This window comes from Periplaneta americana, chromosome 14 (genome assembly GCF_040183065.1).
Source record: "Periplaneta americana isolate PAMFEO1 chromosome 14, P.americana_PAMFEO1_priV1, whole genome shotgun sequence".
In the NCBI taxonomy this organism is placed as follows: Eukaryota; Metazoa; Arthropoda; class Insecta; order Blattodea; family Blattidae; genus Periplaneta; species Periplaneta americana.
This window is the reverse complement of record NC_091130.1, coordinates 2,936,402-2,956,974: the sequence shown is the minus strand read 5'-3', so window position 1 is coordinate 2,956,974 and position 20,573 is coordinate 2,936,402. Positions and strand designations below refer to the sequence as shown.

Sequence of the window (20,573 nt, the reverse complement as noted above, 5' to 3'; positions counted from 1 at the left end):
AAGAAACAAATGCAAAGGAAGTGACAAAATTGTAAGATAACAGCCATGATTGGTTGAAACACGTCCTTTCATACCGTTTTATTGGTCAAAAGTAGTCTGACGTAGTAAAAATGTAATAGAGTTATAGCCTACTGTGTGTTGGGTCTACATGTAAACGATTTCAGAAAAATAGCAACATCTTTATTGCATTTCGTGACGAATTTTGCAGGTCAGAAAACGAAATCTCATGACATGAATGAAATGCCGCGAAGAAAGCTGTTTACTTACGAAATGTAATTGTTATGCAGGAAAGCAGTAGACATGTTACAGCACATGAGTCGTTTGTTTTTGTTTTCTTCTCTCTTCTTTTGTTTCGGTACCGGAAACTGCGGCTCTCCGTTCCAACTCTTGGCGCGTGCGCACGTGAAAGCTGTTTGACGCTTGCCGTAAAAATTGCTAGCGATGTTTGAGCAATGAACGAGCGGGCGATTAACTTTCATATTGATTGGCATTCCTGATTTTATGGCCGATTATTTGGCACAACTGCACAAATCCCACTCCCGTCATTGACTGCTAACACTTCGAGCCTTGTGTCACGGGTTCAGAACTCTAATATATGACATGAGGACGGGATCCTAAAAACTATGAGTTCGTTCCCCACGCAAATAGAAGAGAGTTTATTCTAGCAATGTACATTATTTCGGTTTCTCCTACGAATCTAAGTCCACCTTTTCCCCTTATAAGAGCAATAGCTATCACAGTTTAATGTAGTTGGCCTACTCAAACAGAGATTGCGCCATTGTATTGGAATGTTCAAAGTCCTAGACACAAGACACTGCGCATGATCGGAGACCCAGAGCTCAGCTGTATCTATTCACTCTATACTCGTTTCGAAACTCACTTAAAAACTACAAGGAAAAATGTTAATTTGTTGTAAATTACAGAAATTTATTCTTATTGATTTTAAGTCTAATTTTATTTTGTGTGTTTCAATACGATACATGAAGTAAAGAGGTAGATAGGTAGTCTAAATGAAAGTCTGTAATTTTTATTTTGTTTATAACAAATTAAATGAACTGACCAGAGATGATTTGTTTCACTTTCATTTTAATTCCTATTCCAGTCGTAAATGAAAAGTAGAAAATGTTCAATTGATGGTTTTATTTCAATAATAAGATTTAACAATTTTAATGAAATATCTGACAATGTCATTGTATTTATTTTTACAAATAAGTATCAAATTTGAAATGTTTTTAACAACAAGCATTAAGGAATTGATTTTAAAATTACATTTTTGCACAATCGTGTTTTTTGTTGTATTTACAGCTATTGCTTTTAGGCTTTGAAAGTTGTTGCTAGGGAAACCATTCTTCATAACATAAAACTATACTGAAATAGACCCATTACAGTGCACTTATCGTTACTTAGTTACCATTACAGTGCAGTTTTTCGAAGGCTTTGGAATAATATTGCTCTACATTTTCAATGCAAAATTATATTGTATTTGCAATTTTAAAAATACGATCGTGCATAAAATGTTGTACAATACACGTTTGTGAAGTACATTACAAAATCTCAGAAATTGAAAAACCTGCTCTGCCCGTTTTTCAAACTTTTCCTCGGTTTTGTAAAAAGCACTTCCCAACCTTGTATCGTGATATAGGAATGCCGGTACTGCAGATCTATTGTCACATGGTGATTTCCTTTCAATTTTTTTCAAGAGTCGAGCCCTGAGACAGACTGAAAAGGAAAAAAATAGGAACTTTTCCTTTAAGGAGAGAGCATGGTATTTTTTGGTGAAAAATGAGTAAATTAAAAAAAAAATTCTTTAAAATACTCTGTGATATATGTGGAATGCATAGCATAACTTTTGTGGGTATTTGTGCCCTTATCGGATGTTGAGACGTCATTTTTAAACCTCCTGCGCTATGGATTTTTAAATCACACGCCCACTTTTATCGATTTCCAATAACTTCATTTTTTTTTTTTTTTTTTTGCTACATTGCCAGACAAAAATATAATTTCTGAACTATTAAAGATACATGCATGAAATTTAGAACACACATTCTTTAGACTATTAGGCAACTTTTCTCTGTAACAGAATTTTGTTAATTAATTTCATTTTAAAAATACGTCCGTTTGTTTGCAAGAAAGGAAATCAGAAAATTGTGATTAACTTTTAATTGTTTATTTTACAAACGTAGGGACTAATATCAAAATTCTGTTACAGACAGTTTGTAGAACATGCTTTTGCAAATACATTGCAAAGAAAAGTTTGAATCTATCTTTAAAAACTGTTTAGATATATCGGTTTTAGTATAATCCTGCATTGGGTATATTTTTTTTTTTCAAATTTGGGTCCCAAATAATTTTTTTTTTTTTTCAAAATATTTATATTCGGTTGAGTTCCTACAACTATGAGCTCTCCACATACAAAAAATTAATATTTTACACCAAATAGGAAAAACGTTTTAAAAAATACCATCCTCTCCCCTTAAGTTCAGAAAACATTGAGGCACTTATAGATGACTCGATACTGTATGTAATGGGAGAAAATTAATATTTCACCTGTATTATTTAATTAAGAATTGTAATTTTGCGGGATTAATTAAATTAATTAACATGGATTATCTTCAAATTATTATGTATGTGTATTCACATGTAGAATCAGAAACAAGGATCAGCACGGAGAGATGATTCCAGATTCATCAGCGTCTGCTCAAGTCACTGTTTGTTTAGAAACTGTTGCACATCTAGAAATGGATGATTGTTAGTGAAATCCAACATAATAACAACAAATTGTATTCCTGGGCCGGATTCGAACTCTGAATGCTCGGTTTTGTGGCCCATCGCTTAGCCGCGGAGCTATTTCAGTGTTTTTCTTAATAATCTAAAATTTCTCTATGTGAAGTAGTGTCATGGTGGTTTGTTTACATTGTGTAATTTTTTAATTAGTTATTTTACGAAGCTTTATCACCTGCTAAGGTCATCTAGCATCTGAGTGAGATGAAGGCGATAATGCCAGCGAAATGACTCCAGGGTCCAGCACCGAAAGTTACCCAGCATTAATACGAGGTGGATCCAGGAAATAACGACCGTTCGCGCATACCCGCCGCGCAGCTGACTCCCCTTCCTTGTTTGAAGGTCAACTGGCTTTCTTAACATGTGTTCTCATAATGTTGTGAGTACTGGTTCCAACAAGTCGCCATTGTGCATTTTGTGTTACTTCAAAATGAACGACGTGCTTGATAATCCCGCCGACTGTGAGGTGAGGAGTGTGATTCGATTTTTGAATGCCCGACATTTGAAACCTGCAGAAATTTACCGGCAATTGAAAGAAGTGTATAATGATACTGTAATGAATGAAAGAAATGTGAGAAAATGGTGCGAAATGTTCAACAATGGGCGAACAAATGTCCACGATGAAACTCGACCCGGACGCCCATCACTCATCACAGAAGACCTGAAGACTAAAGTGAACGACAGAATCTTGCAAGACAGGCGCACATCACTCGACGAATTGCTGAAAGACTTTCTGGGTGGTACGCGTTTTGGAAGTGATGAAGAGTTGAAGAAGACAGTGAACACCTGGCTTAATGAACTGGCGGCAGAGGAGTATAACACGGGAATTCTAAAGCTAGTGAACAGATACGACAAATGTTTAAATGTAGGTGGTGATTATGTAGAGAAGTAAAGGAAGCTTCAGTTATGTAACAGACTTTGTTTTTTCAAATAAATATATTTTTTTAATTATTACAACAAAACGGTCGTTATTTCCTGGATCCCCCCCGTATTTTGCTCTTAATGGGTTGAGGGAAAACCCTGGAAAGAACCTAAACCAGGTAATTTGTCCCAACAGGATTTGAACCCGGACCCGCTCGTTTCACGGTCAGGCATGGCAACCATTACTCCACAGCGGTGGACTTCATTGTATAATTAGATTTTAATGTAATTATTTTGTATTAACTGGACAAATTGACCTTTGTGTTATTTTCTGCTATTTATGTAATTTTGGGTTTGGATAATTGCGTAAGATGTACCTTATTTTCTGTTTTTATTTCACGTTAAATTGTCATTGTCTACATCAGAATACTATACCTGGTAAGGTTTATCTTGTCTCAGTAGCAATAAAGCCAAGTCCCTTCAAATGAGGGTGGAGATTATAAGAGGGTTGTAAATTTTCAGGATTCCTTTCAAAACCTTGTTATTCTACAGGCTGCCGGAACTCAGTTTCTTGAAAGACAAGCTCAGTGACGGAACTACACAGTACGAAGAGAGATATTTTGTTATTTTATTTTGTGCTACAGAATGTATCAACTAGTCCCTTCCGCCACTGGATGGATGAACGGCATCGCTCCACTCCCCCATCACCACAATAATACAGACGAAGTAAGGCATATCTCCTTTCTCTTTTCACAGCGAGACAAGATACATCACACAGACTTTAGCGTGTCTCATTCCTTATTACGGTGCCGGACCGTCGAATGTTACCGTGTGAATCGCGCTGTAGGCTTTCCACCACCAAGAGTCGGCCCACCCTTTCTTTGGGAAGAGTGCAACAAGGATTGTGTGAAAGTAGTCTATGCGTCATTTTGATGAATCATGGCACCGGTCGATTCCTTTTCTCTGCTCTTTCACACAGACGACCTCCGCTCAGCGACCAGAAGATTCTGCAAGGTGACCTCGCCCCACGAGGGAACTCCCAAGGTCCGGACCTCATATCTGTGCTAAGGTGAACGAGGAAAACTGCGAATTATGTCGGAGTCAGTCTGGTCCTTTCTAAGAGCGGACCGCAATACTGAATTCTACAATGACGATTAGGGATTTCCAGACATCTCAATGCAATGGAAGAGAAATAACATACACCCAAATCCTTTCATTAGATATCATGAAACGCCGGCAAAAAAAAAACTACTAATTATGTAAACAAAAACAGAGAAAAAGTGAACCTAGAAAGCTAGGATAGGTAGAGATCCTGCTTCGAAAACCAGCTATAATGGCTGGGGAATCATCGCACTGACCACACGATATCTCTATACTAACTGGATGATCGTTCACCTCAGCTGAGTCATGTGGACGTTACGCCAGCAACCGGTTGGTCGGACTTGGCCCTTCATGGGCTGTTTTTGCCACGGATTGAATGTAAACCTTGGCAATAAAATATAGCTTCCAATAAGTGACGGTAACTAGGAAAGTATCAGTTATACTAAATATGAACGCAAGAATAATTAATAAAATTGTAGGACCCGTCTGTTGTACGTAAGAATTACATCCATTCAAACTATGATAATTATGCAATAACGTGTGATACAAAACTAAAAGAAAAAACATTTGTGCGAGATCGTGCGTATTTGCTTGCTTTCCGCACAGAACCAATACGCGGTAAGTGTGAAATACCACATTCAGTATTCCCAACGTAACACACATAACAATTTCCCTCTTCTTAGCGCTTAGGCGCCATATTCATTTTACTGCTTTAGGCTTTTAACATATTATTTTTAGAGACGTTTAACATCGTAATAATTATAAATTGGAAACTTACCACTGCAATTTCACCTAAATTGCACTGTTAATTATTGTTTTTAAATATTTACAAAAATTAAGTAAACTCTACAACTCCACTAAAGTTACTGCATTTGTAATGCAAGTAACATTAAGGAAGCCGTGAAAAAATCAACAAACTTGCCGATGTTATTACTGCAATATGTTATATAAATAATATTGTTAAAATATTAAAATGAAAAATTAATCATTACATAACCTTACCGTTTGTTTTAAGTTCGCATTTATAAACTGGGGGAAAAAAAAGACAGACGTATATCACGGCCTCCTGGAATATAGTAAACACAGAAAACATTTCATAGCAACAATGTTGAAGATAGATATATTTGTTTTCCAAAGTTGCCGTCATTGAACAGAAACCAAGATGGAGATTTCATTGCAACTAATTAGAAATTTGTCTTTCAGGTATGTAATAAACGATCTTCGCACAAAATAATGTACGATACATGAGCGGTATGTTTGTTTTCATGTTCTCGGGAATTAAAAAAGCTTAACTACGTTTCGCTTTTTCAATCTTTTCCTCGAACATGAAAACGTCAACATACCGCTCTTGTAAAGCATATTACTATTTCGTAGTAATAGTAGTAGACGTAGTAGCAAAGTATAGGTAGTGGTGAGTAATAATTCAAGGAGGTCACCCGAAAAGAAGTCTACCATGGTAATTTTCATTTTCTAAATGTATTGACGGGTCAGAGAATATTTTTTCACTGGCCAGAGTACAACGGCACTGAGAAAATAGCATTTAAAATACAGATCAATCATTTGGCATTATATAAATCTGACCAACGAAAGAATAAAGTGATATAAACACACGCGTCTCTGAACTGGCAGTAGCTGTTTCGTTTGTTGCATATGAGTCACCTAGAATCAAACTGCACTTTCTCCAAATTATAAAATATGGAATTGAGTCATGTAGAATTTTGTAGGGAATGTGATAGTCAAACTGCAATTTATCTGCCTTAACTTTAGTACCGCAGTAAAATCACCGTTTGGAGTCTAACTGCACTAGTTTTCGTCTTTTCTGAAAATTCAGATTTTTTTAATAAAGTACAGTTTGATTCTAGGTGACTCATATGAGAAGATCTATCAGTGTTCTATTGATTTACATCACTTGACAGGACACAATATAACTATTATATAAATACCGTTAATCTGATGTCTCACTGTAGTGTACAGAATACTCCTGATACAGTTTAATGCGCATGCGTGACCAATTAGAAAGTAACAGCTGAACGTCTATTAACGCTATTCTGTTGTTGCACTTGGCCTTCGGAACAACTTCGCGGTCACTTCATAATCTCTGAGCACAGGAAGATATAAATTGAATCTCAATAAAACAACCAGTCCTGTGTAATTTTAATAAATATAATTCTAACTATGAACCATGCATTTTAGCAATGCAATTATATACACAGTTAGATATTAAAAGATAGCAAATGAAAATCGAGACCAATATTTCAACATATAAACGGATTAGGCCCGTAACACACTTGCAGAGTTTTCGCCAGCGAGAAATGTGTTGCGAGAAAATTAAAAAATTGATAACTTGGATTCAAATGCACGTCCACACACTGGAAGAGATTCTCGTTCGAGGCAAAAACCTCGCGCGAGTTTCTCGCTGGAATCGGTAGCTCAGCGAATTTTCTTGACACATTTATCAAAGATGTTTGACAATTATACTCTTTATGACGATTGAGTGTAGAAAATGATATCACAGGTGGCGATGAATTGTATTGTTTTTATTTGAAAATGAGGAAAGATGGCTGATAATTGCAGTCAGAAACTTATCGAACTTGTACGATGTCACCCGTAGGCCTGTTTATATGATACACGGGATGAAAACTATAAAAACACGGAACTTAAAGAAGAAATCTGGAGACAAATATCAGATTATCTGAAAATAAATAGGGCTATATTTTATTTTGATGCGATTTAATAGTATTCATTAAACATTTGAAATAATATATTTATATGTCTTAACAGTTTACGTAATTTTAATCACAACATAGCAAAGAATCCTCTATCATATCATGAATGGCAAAAAACCTTTGGTCCATTCAACCTGAAATAACGCCTAAACGTATCATCATTCAAATCGAAACCAGTGTACAAAACTCGCCCTTATTTTCGTAAGATACAATGTGATTTTCAGATATTTCTGGGTTTAATTTTAGGCCTACTTTTTCTTTTCATTAACGAAATATGTTCATGTAACTCCATTTCCTCATCATCTGAATACTCAGATTCAACATAGCGTTCGTACGTAATTTGTAAAGTACGACAATATACTTACAGGTTATATATTTAAGTACGACTAAATACATAACCTATAATATTTCCCCCAACGAGTGATTAACTATAATCAGATAAATGCCCTCTGCATGAAGGCAGTGCATAGCTGATCATAGCGAGATGTGATCTGTGATAGCGAGAACTCGCAAAGTGTGTGGAGGAAGGCTCTTCGCCTCTTTCTCGCAACACATTTCTCGCTAGCGAAAACTCTTCAAGTGTGTTACGGACCTTAGAAGGAGGAGTAAAAGTCAAAGTAGCATGCTAATCAGGGAAATATTTTCCTTCGTGCTAATGGCGCCACAGAGCAAACATATGAACAACGCATCCTGATACTGCTGTTAACAAGTGAACGACGATACTGGGCTGTAGGACTAAGCTGTGTCCTGAGTAAAATGTGTTTGCACAGTCGACTTCCCCTTTGTGTACAGAATGTCTGAGAATAAAGAGCTAATATTTTTTTTAGTTATGCAGCACTATGAAAGGAAAAAAAAAAAAACATCTCTTACGATATTTCGGAATAACTCACAGCATTATCATCTCTCAACGCAACGATACAAACACACGATCAAGAGTGTAGGAATTCCATAAACTGTTTCCTTCTCTAGCTTAAGCACTTGTGTGGATAATTATTATTCAATCAAAATCTGTGTCATGAGCTTTTCATATTTAGATCAATGACATTCAAAGATAACTTACTTACAAATGGCTTTTAAGGAACCCGGAGGTTCATTGCCGCCCTCACATAAGCCCGCCATCGGTCCCTATCCTGTGCAAGATTAATCCAGTCTCTATCATCATATCCCACCTCCCTCAAATACATTTTAATATTATCCTCCCATCTACGTCTCGGCCTCCCCAAAGGTCTTTTTCCCTGCGGTCTCCCAACTAACACTCTATATGCATTTTCGGATTCGCCCATACGTGCTACATGCCCTGCCCATCTCAAACGTCTGGATTTAATGTTCCTAATTATGTCAGGTGAAGAATACAATGCGTGCAGTTCTGCGTTGTGTAACTTTCTCCATTCTCCTGTAACTTCATCCCTCTTAGCCCCAAATATTTTCCTAAGCACCTTATTCTCAAACACCCTTAACCTATGTTTCTCTCTCAGAGTGAGAGTCCAAGTTTCACAACCATACAGAACAACCGGTAATATAACTGTTTTATAAATTCTAACTTTCAGATTTTTTGACAGCAGACTGGATGATAAAAGCATTCAACAGAATAATAACACGCATTTCCCATATTTATTCTGCGTTTAATTTCTTCCTGAGAGTTATTTATATTTGTTATTGTTGCTCCAAGATATTTGAATTTTTCCACCCCTTCGAAGGATAAATCTCCAATTTTTATATTTCTATTTCGTACAATATTCTGGTCACGAGACATAATCATATGCTTTGTCTTTTCGGGATTTACTTCCAAACCGATCGCTTTACTTGCTTCAAGTAAAATTCCCGTGTTTTCCCTAATCGTTTGTAGATTTTCTCCTAACATATTCACGTCATCCGCATAGACAAGAAGCTGATGTAACCCGTTCAATTCCAAACCCTGCCTGTTATCCTGAACTTTCCTAATGGCATATTCTAGAGCGAGGTAAAGAAGTAAAGGTGATAGTGCATGTCCCTGCTTTAGCACACAGTGAATTGGAAAAGCATCAGATAGAAACTGACCTATACGGACTCTGCTGTATGTTTCACTGAGACACATTTTAACTAATCGAACTAGTTTCTTGGGAATACCAAATTCAATAAGAATATCATATAATACTTCCCTCTTAACCGAGTCATATGCCTTTTGAAGTCTATGAATAACTGATGTACTGTACCCTTATACTCCCATTTTTTCTCCATTATCTGTCGAATACAAAAAATCTGCTCAATTCAAAGATAACACCAATGGTATAATTAATCAAGAGGCACAATGTTTCACAGTAGAAATAATTTAAAAAATAAAATAAAATTTAACAACAAACCTCAATTAAACCACCGTGGATGTAGGCCTAAACGACGGCAATCCTTTTTCCGATTTTCCGTAATCTTAATCTTGGTTTAATCACCAGACTGCTAAAAGATAACAAAATGTGCTTTTATATGCGCTAAAAGCTGAAATATACATTAACCCCTTAATAATATGCTTATGCAGTAGAACTCCAAACTTACCCGAATCACGTTTCAGGACAATTTGAAATTGTTTATTCAAAGAAAGTTGCATATGTTTAGGTTTTTTATTTCGTGTACTGTACTACCATACATAAGTAAAGTTCTGTTCTGTATGGAATATGAAGAGTTTTTATAATTTTAATCCATTTAAAATAATATTTTGTTTAAATATGTGTAACTTTGTGCATTATAAACTGAGTTCTATAATCATTTTGCACTTTTAATACATGCAGTAGCTTACTACTGGGAGCAACAGTAACAAATATAAATGACACTCGGGAGGAAATCCAACGCAGAATAAATAAGGGAAATGCCTGTTATTATTCGGTTGAGAAGTTTTTGTCATCCAGTCTGATGTCATAAAATCTGAAAGTTAGAATTTATGAAACAGTTATATTACCGGCTGTTCTTTATGGTTGTGAAACTTGGACTCTCACTTTGAGAGAGGAACATAGGTTAAGGGTGTTTGAGAATAAGGTGCTTAGGAAAATATTTGGGGCTAAGAGGGATGAAGTTACAGGAGAATGGAGAAAGTTACACAACACAGAACTGCACGCATTGTATTCTTCACCTGACATAATTAGGAACATTAAATCCAGACGTCTGAGATGGGAGGGCATGCAGCACGTATGGGCGAATCCAGAAATGCATATAGAGTGTTAGTTGGAAGGCCGGAGGGAAAAAGACCTTTAGGGAGGCCGAGACGTAGATGGGAGGATAATATTAAAATGGATTTGAGGGAGGTGGGATATGAAATGTTAAATGTTATGTTTTATTTAACGACGCTCGCAACTGCAGAGGTTATATCAGCGTCGACGGATGTGCCGGAATTTTGTCCCGCAGGAGTTCGTTTACATGCCAGTAAATCTACTGACATGAGCCTGTCACATTTAAGCACACTTAAATGCCATCGACCTGGCCCGGGATCGAACCCGCAATCTTGGGCATAGATAGAAGGCCAGCGCTATACCAACTTGCCAACCAGGTCGACGTGGGATACGATGATAAGAGACTGGATTAATTTTGCTCAGGATAGGGACCAATGGCGGGCTTATGTGAGGGCGGCAATGAACCTCCGGGTTCCTTAAAAGCCAGTAAGTAAGTAGCTTACTACTGTTGTTTCTAGACTCTTTTCATTACCGACCCAATTATCCGGATCACAATACCCCCTATCAGTCCGGATAACTGGAGTTCTACGAGGGTATGCTGAAAAGTAATACCTCCTACTTTTTTGTCGCTGTGAATATAGTTAAAAATATTAGTGATAGTACATTGTATTCAGTAAACTTTCTGCTTTCAGTGACGCAAGTTTCGTATCTCTGCCAGTATAGAGCACTATAAAATCTTGACCTTCGTTTGCAGATAACTTTAAGTGGATTCATATAACGATACCATATGATTTACAACTAAGGAATAAAACTTGCAAATATAATAAAATCCGCTCCTAGTAATTAAAATATGCCTTAATAAATCAAATGATTACTCAACCGAGCTTTTGTTCACTGATTTTAATATTTTGACAATTATACAAATTTATTATATTGCCTTATTAAACTTCATATATAAAAATCGTAATAAATTCAAATTGTATCGTCATAAATATGGAACTAAAATATCCAATTTTATACGACTAGAGGGACCAAAGTGTTTCACAAGCACAGCTCTTAGCCATGGTACCTACTTTGGTCCAAGATTATATAATAAAATAATTGAAAAATACCCAAATTTGGAACATTTTAGTATCAGAAATTTCAAAAATAGCGTTAGGAATTTAATTGTTAAACAATATATGTTGATTTAATTTGTGTATGTATTTGTATGATTTAAATTGTTAAAATTGAAATTGTACTTTTAAAGTTAATTTATTCTTATATTTTTTTTCTTGTCCCACTTTGTGTCAAATAATTATCTTTGTGTTAAGTATGTGTTTAGATAACTCCCTGAGCACCAGATTTTTACCCCTTCAGGGAAGAACTAAGACTGTATTTTTGTACATGTTATTTTACTAACAATAAACAACAATAATAAACCTTACGAGCGAGTCTGTCATGCATTGCAAAGTCAACAATGTACACTGCCGTGTGAGTTACGCCCTTAGTAGGCAGTGGAGATGCCAAGAGAGCCCAACAACGGCAATTTCTACAACATCCCAGAATGGTAGCCAGTCACTGTATGAGGTGTGAGTCAGGAAGAGGAACCTGCAACCACATCCTACTTCAGACTATCAACAACAGGAAAACGGCTGACTAATTTTGAAAACGATCCAGCGGGACGCGACATTATACAGGGTGTACCGGGTATAAGTGTCATTATTTTAACTGGTGATTATTCATGTCATAAGGAAGAAAAAATGTCCTTACAATTTTTTTTATAATTGCAATATTTTACTAATAGGGATATCCTGAACTAGCACCAACAGATAGCGCACGTGTTCTTTGAGGGATGCGCTTTGCGTGTGCATTTGTTTTCTGGTATATAAACATTGAGGATTTACGTAGTGTATTAGTGCATTAAATACTCTTAAAAACAACTCAAAATGGCAAATGTTTGTTGTATTCCTATTTGTGAAAACCAGGGAAAGCTTTTTGTCTTCATTCAGATCCCGAAATATTCTGAATACATGCTTTAAACCTTAAAAAATGTAACTAATTAAATTGCGACTCGAAATAATAACTACTTCAAGTAAGGAACTGCTAGCTACAGTTTAATTCTGGAAAAGAGAAAAGAAAAATTAATAGAATCAGGTGCAACCTCGATAGCAAGCTATGTTAGCTTAGATTATACTCAATACTTCTTGGAGTCTTCGAAGTTTACGCCTGCAGTAAACTCTCGATTAACTGGGATGTTTATTATCCAGGACGATCCATAGCTTTTTTATTGGTTTATTTTACGACGCTGTATCAACATCTAGGTTATTTAGCGTCTGAATGATATGAAGGTGATAATGCCGGTGAAATGAGTCCGGGGTCCAGCACCGAAAGTTACCCAGCAACGATCCATAGTGAAATCCATTTCGTGAATAATGTTTTTAATGTGCTATAAACTAATTATTAAAATCGTGTTTTTACTTCCAATTTTCAAAATCATCCTACATAGTATTCAAAACTGCATGTCCTTAACCTACAAAACGCACGAATAATCGTGATACTACTGCGATCACATTATATCATCTTATCAAACATTGCATTTGATCTTTCTGCAACTAGAGAAAAAATACGAGGAATTCAATCTTGATAGTCACTTCCCTATAAAAAAAAACACATTGATGGTTGCATATCCTATTTTTAGTGTATGGTACTTACAATATTAATGATTAAAGAGGTAATATTCACCTTCGATAAAGTTTCTATTCTTATTTATTCATTTTATTCGTGCACCTCGTTCTTAAAGTTCTCGTTTAGGTTCATGAATATTCAATTTACTCGTATCTATATTCTGCATACTGCAGATTTCCCCATCCATCTCTTAAGGGGAATCGCTCAATATCATACAGGTTTAGGCCTACGCTATTATTTATTGTAAATTAAATTAAATTATGAGGTAAGAAAATACTGAATTATATTAAATTATACTAGGTTATACAAAATAATTATAAATATAATTTTGACACGCACAGAAAACCAACAAGCGGGAAAACGTAATCAACTGTAGCATAATATCATACAAGATAGTCCTACAACAAGTTGTGCAGCATGGAACGCTCCTGCCATCTAACGGTAAAGCTTCACATAAGATATCCCTATTATATTGAAGTTTACAATATTAGACGTTTTGCAACGTTGCTGGATGGGGAGGAGGGGTTTACAAGTACACAGTACAGCTCAAGCGGGTACAGACATACCGGTACAAAACAGATGCTCTGTTCTAATGCAGGGACGGGCCAGGACAACTGTTGTTTACATAAAACGAGCAGCAAATACAAACTTTTAATCTCATTAATAGAACATTATGGCAAATTTCTACTTTATTTAACAATACTGTTCCATTTTTTATTGTACGTCTAAAAAAAAAATAAAAAAAATAATGGTTTACTGCAGAAAATCACACGAATTTTTTTCTAGTGCAAAATTTTAAGCTCTCCCGGTTGCGTGAAGGAGCATCATTTTAAAAGAAATTTCTGGTTGTGTGATTTTCGAAACGGGGTAAGAGACTCCCAGTTTCTAATAATCGTTGAGAAACTACTAGGCCGATTAGGTAACCTTCTTTGAGGAAACCATTGACGGTACATTCTTCTTGCCTCACTTGAATTACGACGACTTTGTCCATTAATTAATAACACATGATATTCCTGAACTGTGAATGACATTATAAGTTGTTTATCGAATACCCTGTACTGAACTGCCTTCCGCTCGGCAGCAGACCTATGCACAGGGAGCTTGAACTCAGCTGAGCTGTACGTCTGTGTAGAGTACACCAGTTGAATGAATCCTGCTGAACATGTTGTCACGTCTCTGACGCCAGAATATTAACCAATTTAAGCATGCATTATTATTTAACTTAACGAAAACGTAATAGAAGACACAAATACTTGTTTAAAGTAATATTAATTCTTTGCTAGATATACCTACTGATGTAATTGTTTTCGTAATTTTACTAACGATATAAGCACTATAACAAAAATAAATTAAGGAAAGAAATATTTTTTCCTGGGAAAAACCATTAAGTTTTGACCCTATGTTGTATGAACATTTTTTTGATCCTGTAGACCAGTGACGTCAAAGCAAGCGCATTTTTCTGACCTTGACGTCGTGCGCTAGGTATGGGAGGAGGACGGATTATGTATATGAATAAGCAGCCTGTTGGATTAAGAAAACAGTGGTGCACAAACTTCAAACGGAACGTGAAATTTTATGTCGTTATTTTTATATGGCTTCTTTCTGTTTAATATTATCTATATTGTCTGTAAAACAAAAGTACTAACACTGATTTCTTAATATTGCACTTGTGTTTTAAATCTTAATAACATAATAGAGAGTTAAGAAGGGATATTCACTTAAATTCCATAGTAGTATAATATTATACTGTATTAAGTGGATGAAACACATCATTCATAAAGAAAGTGATATCCAAAAGAAAGAGATTCAGTATGACATGATAAGTTGGAATTTATATTGATGGTATCTTTAGCCTTACAAAAGTAATCAATAAACTAATCAAAACAATATTACAGTACAAAGCAAAGTTACCTAGGTACTGTATCTGTTTTAAGTGTAACTAATATTACATAACAAAACTCTTATCGCATTATGCTTTTAAGGTGATATTTGTGAGCAACTTCCTATCATCAGAATATTAAATTATTTCTCGAAATGTGCTGAAGATATAGAGCTGACATTTTTACAACACATGGGCACGTATCTTTTGCTTATGATGTAACAGTAGTTGCTTTGTTAATTCATTTTCTTACAAACATTTTCAATGCGAATATTTTCAAACATTTTAATACACCGTCTTCAGTAATACGTATTTACGATATATTAGATTTACGAAAACATTGTTTCAGTACCTTTAAGGCTACTAAACAACCATATTTGAAAATTTAACTTTTCTGTAAGAAAGTTGAAAAAATATTCCTTTTGAATAAAAAAAATCAACCTTGTGAAAAAAGAGCATTAAAATTAAAACTTACATTCTTATAATGCACTTATACTTCTCAGACAAATCTAAAAATTAACATGGATAGAGTTTTAATAAGTTCTCTTCCCTTTATCCATTGAATCAATACTGACCATCCCTGTATATAGCTCGACCAAGTGGTATACACCACCTCTTTCGTCTGTCTCTTTCCTTTCCGCTGTAAAGCGCTCAGGCTCTCCTGGGCTCTAAAGCGCGCGCTTGCTCCTATGGGCATCAGTTGACATTACTGGAGTATAGTGACTGAAATATACCGGGAGTTCTTTGGGTAGCCTATAGGTCGTAGGGTTTTAACATTCCCATAAGAAACCTATGTGTAAAATCAATGAAGAAATAACTTTCTAATAATGCATTGATCTATCAGCGCATTTAATGCAAAACAGAACACTTCTAAATAACTAACATAACATAATCAGTGAAATGAGTCATTTTAATGCGACCTGCATTAAGAATATTAACATTTCCTTCAGTATATTTGTCGTACGTACATGGCAATTTTGTTCAGCTAGGTCATTCTTAAGCTTTCCTTCTAGGAATAGCTCAAGTGTTTTAAATTTAGCGTTAGTCATACATCAAATCGCGTAGGCCTACATAAGTTCTATATTTTATATTACATCACTAGCACGTAAGACAAATTTTTGACGAAACACTAGGTTTTTCCACTTCAGTTTAACTGATTTATGCAAACGAAATTTTGACAACTACTCGTCTCCAGCCTTACTCATCGTCACGCCCACTTTGTTTCAGGCGCTTATTAAATGGCGGATGCACTTTCTATTTGCTTAAAACATGGCGGCGCAATGGCCACTCTATAAACTCGTTGGTCTTACCCCTACTAGCGCACCCGTCTATAATATTTTCGCTGTAAGAAAAATCCTAATGTAAACAATAGCACGTGACTGAAGTGAGGCTTCATTGGCCGCTGTTTGGCGCCATAGATTCTCAGTACGTGTTTCCGCCTACTGTGGTACATTCTGTTTCATGTCAAACATTTCCCGTTACTCGTCAAGTAGGCCTAACCTCACTACTATGCATTCGTTTGCTTACGAAACATTTATTTTATAATTACTGTAATTAAATTATTTTTAAGTCTTATGTCTTCACAATGGACAGTCGAGGATACAGAAGCCATACTTCAGTACCACGTGCTTACTACGTGAACAACAACGAGCTCAAGTGACGCCAGCTTGTTAAAAGAACAGACTACCTCAGTATTACTTTTGGTATTCATCCGCGTTCATAGTACATAACAAAATATAACAGTAGCTTTTATTTTACACTAGCCGTACCCGTGCGCTCCGCTGCACTCGTTAGAAATAAATATAAAGTAATTACATAATTAAAATAGGACATTTGATCCAGGGAACATTCGTGTTTGATAGAAGGATAAATCGTTTAACATGTTACTTAATTTAAATTGTATTTAAATAATTAAAATGCGATCATTTTGAACCAGAGACCATTCATTTGGTCATAAAAATTATTTTAGGAAATACAGGAAACGAATGTACAGAATAGCCTATCAAGTTTTCTGTGCATAAGAAGTTATTTTAATCTTACCTGTCCTCGATTCACTCAAAAGTTACTGTAATAACATTATATCATTAGGTCCATCTAGAGAAACTACACTTTCGAATGGTGAAATAACAATTAATTATACAAATCGGTTAATTTAGCTTCCGATATTACTTCATACAAACACAGAAACATTCTCTGTAGGCTATCTTTCATAGCTTTCGATTGTTGCTGTCCAAGGCCCCTTATAGACGAAGTCATTTGTTTTTTAATTCATTACACGGCCTTAGATGGCAGTTATTGTAATTTTAAAACTCATTTATCTCGTTAAATATTAGTCCTATCAAAATTTTTCAAAAAATAAACTTATCGGAAATTATTTTTAAAGAAACTTTTGTTATGTAATATTTTTCACAAAAATCAATAATAAGCGAGATATTTCGATTTATTTAATTCAGGCCCCCTTATAACCCCCCTTTTAAATAATGTATTTTGAATGCCATATAGCCTAAAATCTAAGTTACAACGAACTTAATTTATATTCCAATTTTCATCGAAATCCCTTCAGCCATTATCGCGTGAAAAGGTAACAAACATACAGACATATAAACAAAAATTAAAAAAAAAGCGATTTTCGGTTTCAGGGTGGTTAATTATATATGTTAGGACCAATTATTTTTGGAAAATCGAAAATTACCAGAAAAATTTCGGCTACAGATTTATTATTAGTATAGATAACGTTTTACATATGAGTGAAGTGAAATGTTTCATCGTATTTAACAACTAGAATTCAATTTTTTATGTTCAATTAATACAAGATTGTGGTTTCCAAATACGGACTATATTTTCCTGCGTCGTGTGAGTGTTTCGACTGGGAGCCAATCACGGGTATGACAGCAACGTGCTTATGTTTACATTAGGATTTTTCTTACAGCGAAAATAGTATACTGTTTGCGGGCGCGAGCGCATCTGTACACTCTGCCCACTACATATGTGCGTAGCCCACCTTGTTGCGGCGCCGGTCCCGCTCGCAAGATCGAAGTGGCGGACAGCAGCGCGAGGCCAGCGACCATCAAGCAGCGTGCAGGTTCCATGGTGTTCCACAGCAGACTGCCGGCGCGCGGCGCGCTGCCCCTCATATAGGGGCTCGGCCCCCTCCTTATCGCAATCGACGTGATGCACGAGCCGTCAGCCGCCTGCCTTACCGACCCGTATGTCGCGCAAGGCCTTCGCGGCGCGGGAGAAAGTCCTGCCCGCACTGCCGCCGTCAGAGTCCCGCGGAAGCCATCTCCTCCTCGGTCGACAGCCTCGTGAGAAGTGATCGTTCATTAATTAACGAACAGTTTAAGGATCGATGCCACGGAACATGATTTAAATCCTCCTTACGTTAGTTAACATTTTACTGAATCTTAAGTCCTCTGTTCAGCAAGTCCGCATTTCACCACGACAATTTCATTTAAGAGACTTTTATCCATGACCATAACGAAAAACATGCCTTTACTAAGTACTTTTGCGTTTGTAAAGTAGGCTTTTATTCAACATTACTTTATTCCACTAGTGAGATAAAGACTTTACCTCACAGTTTGAACTTCATCTCACAGTTCATTAGTATTTTCTAGTACCCGGGTACACACGTATACTTTTCCATTCAACTATTACTCAAGAAGTTAATATATTAGTTACTAGATGTCACTACCTCTACTTCTTTATTACCATTTCTTAAATATACATACACTCAATCTCCTTCTCTTTTCTCTATCTACTACGTCGTAATTTGTGAATTGCATTCATATCTAATACTTTTTTTAAAATTTGTAATAATTTGGTAGAGCAGCTGGCTACGGACTGGAAGGTCCGGGGTTCGATCCCAGGTGGTGACAGGATTTTTTCTCGTTGCCAAACTTTCAGAACGGCCCCAAGGTTCACTCAGCCTTCTATAAAATTGAGTACCGGGTCTTTCCCGGGGGTAAAAGGCGGTCAGAGCGTGGTGCCGACCACACCACCTCATTCTAGTGCCGAGGTCATGGAAAGCATGGGGCTCTACCTCCATGCCCCCCAAGTGCCTTCATGGCATGTTACGGGGATACCTTTACCTTTTACCTTTTTACCTTTTGGGAGGTGAAGAGACTTGAACCTACTAAGTTGCGTTTATAGGATTTAGGATTTGGATTTTATAACAACACGCGTTAGTCAACTGAGCTAAACAGACACGATGATTAATTACTTTTTAATATTCCTCTTAAGTTTGCAGAAGTAAAATGTGAAATTATTTTATTCACAATAGTCCCGTGAAGGCTTCTGAATAATCCCTTAAACTTCAAAAAGACGAAAATACACGTTTAAAATGAAAAAATATATAGCCTATTAAAATTGTATAATTAAATTGTAATTTGTTATTTATCCAACGCCTTAGATACCATTCTTCACTAATCATGGCCTCCTACATCATGACCTACCTAGTACACGTATCGATTCTAAAATCCATGCCATGGTATGTGATTACATGAGGACTTATTTTCAACATATTTTCTTTTATAAAACATAATTTTTCGTTATGGTCATGGATAAAATTACGTATGGTACTTGTGAGCGTGATATTTCCACTCGCGCGATAAAGATGCACTTACCTTACAAGTACCATAAATAACTTTTAATTGTACCCGTTTTTTTTTTTAAGATGGAACATGACAGTTAAACGGCCGAGCTTGGAACTACAGCGCTACGTTGCCAATATGGACTACCACGTTGTCAGCTGATGGGAGCTAGCAATTGACGTTAGATGGCTGACGTTAAAACATTCATTGACAATCCGTAATATAACTGTTTTATAAATTCTAATTTTCAGTTTTTTTAAGCAGAGTGAATTACAAAAGCTTCTCAACCGAATAACAGCAGACATTTCCCATATTTATTCTGCGTTTAATTTTATATTTATTACTGTTGCTCTAAGGTACATGAATTTTCCCACCTTCTAAAAGGAGAAATGTTCATTTCTTATATCTTCATTGCGTACTATGTTCTGGTTAGTGATATGGATGACTTCATCTTTCAACAGGATGGCGCATTGGAGCATTTTCAAAACGAAATACGCTGTAGCGGTAACTTAATACCCATCTACCTCCACCTTGAGTAGGACGTGCATGGGAGAGCGATTTCATCTTTTAAATTGGCCTCCCGTTCGCCAGATCTAAAGGTACGGTCACACGTCGCTACTTTTGCAGCCGCAGCATTTTTGATATCGGTTTTGTTGAAACTTTTGCTGCGGTTGCGACCAGTGTTGCCACCCAAATGTGCCAATGATACTTTTATTGTTTGGATGTATTTTAATGTTAGATGTGATGAAAATAAATTATTTGTAACAGTTATTAAATGCACAACACAGTCTGAGCATATTTGCTGACGATATAATTCATTTTTTTTAACTTTCCG

The 20,573-nt window shown here is 36.1% G+C and overlaps 1 protein-coding gene across 1 annotated transcript in view; it reads right to left on the bottom strand.

Annotated features, from left to right (window-relative positions):
• LOC138713089 (U-scoloptoxin(19)-Sm1a-like) overlaps nucleotides 1-18,456 on the bottom strand; it is a 40,769-nt gene extending 22,313 nt beyond the window's left edge. Inside the window, exon 1 of the mRNA XM_069844844.1 lies at nucleotides 18,151-18,456. Coding sequence (XP_069700945.1) covers nucleotides 18,151-18,283 — 133 coding nt within the window. The 5' untranslated portion in view covers nucleotides 18,284-18,456. The remainder of the gene's footprint in view (nucleotides 1-18,150) is intronic.
• Between the last annotated feature and the right edge of the window lie 2,117 nt (nucleotides 18,457-20,573).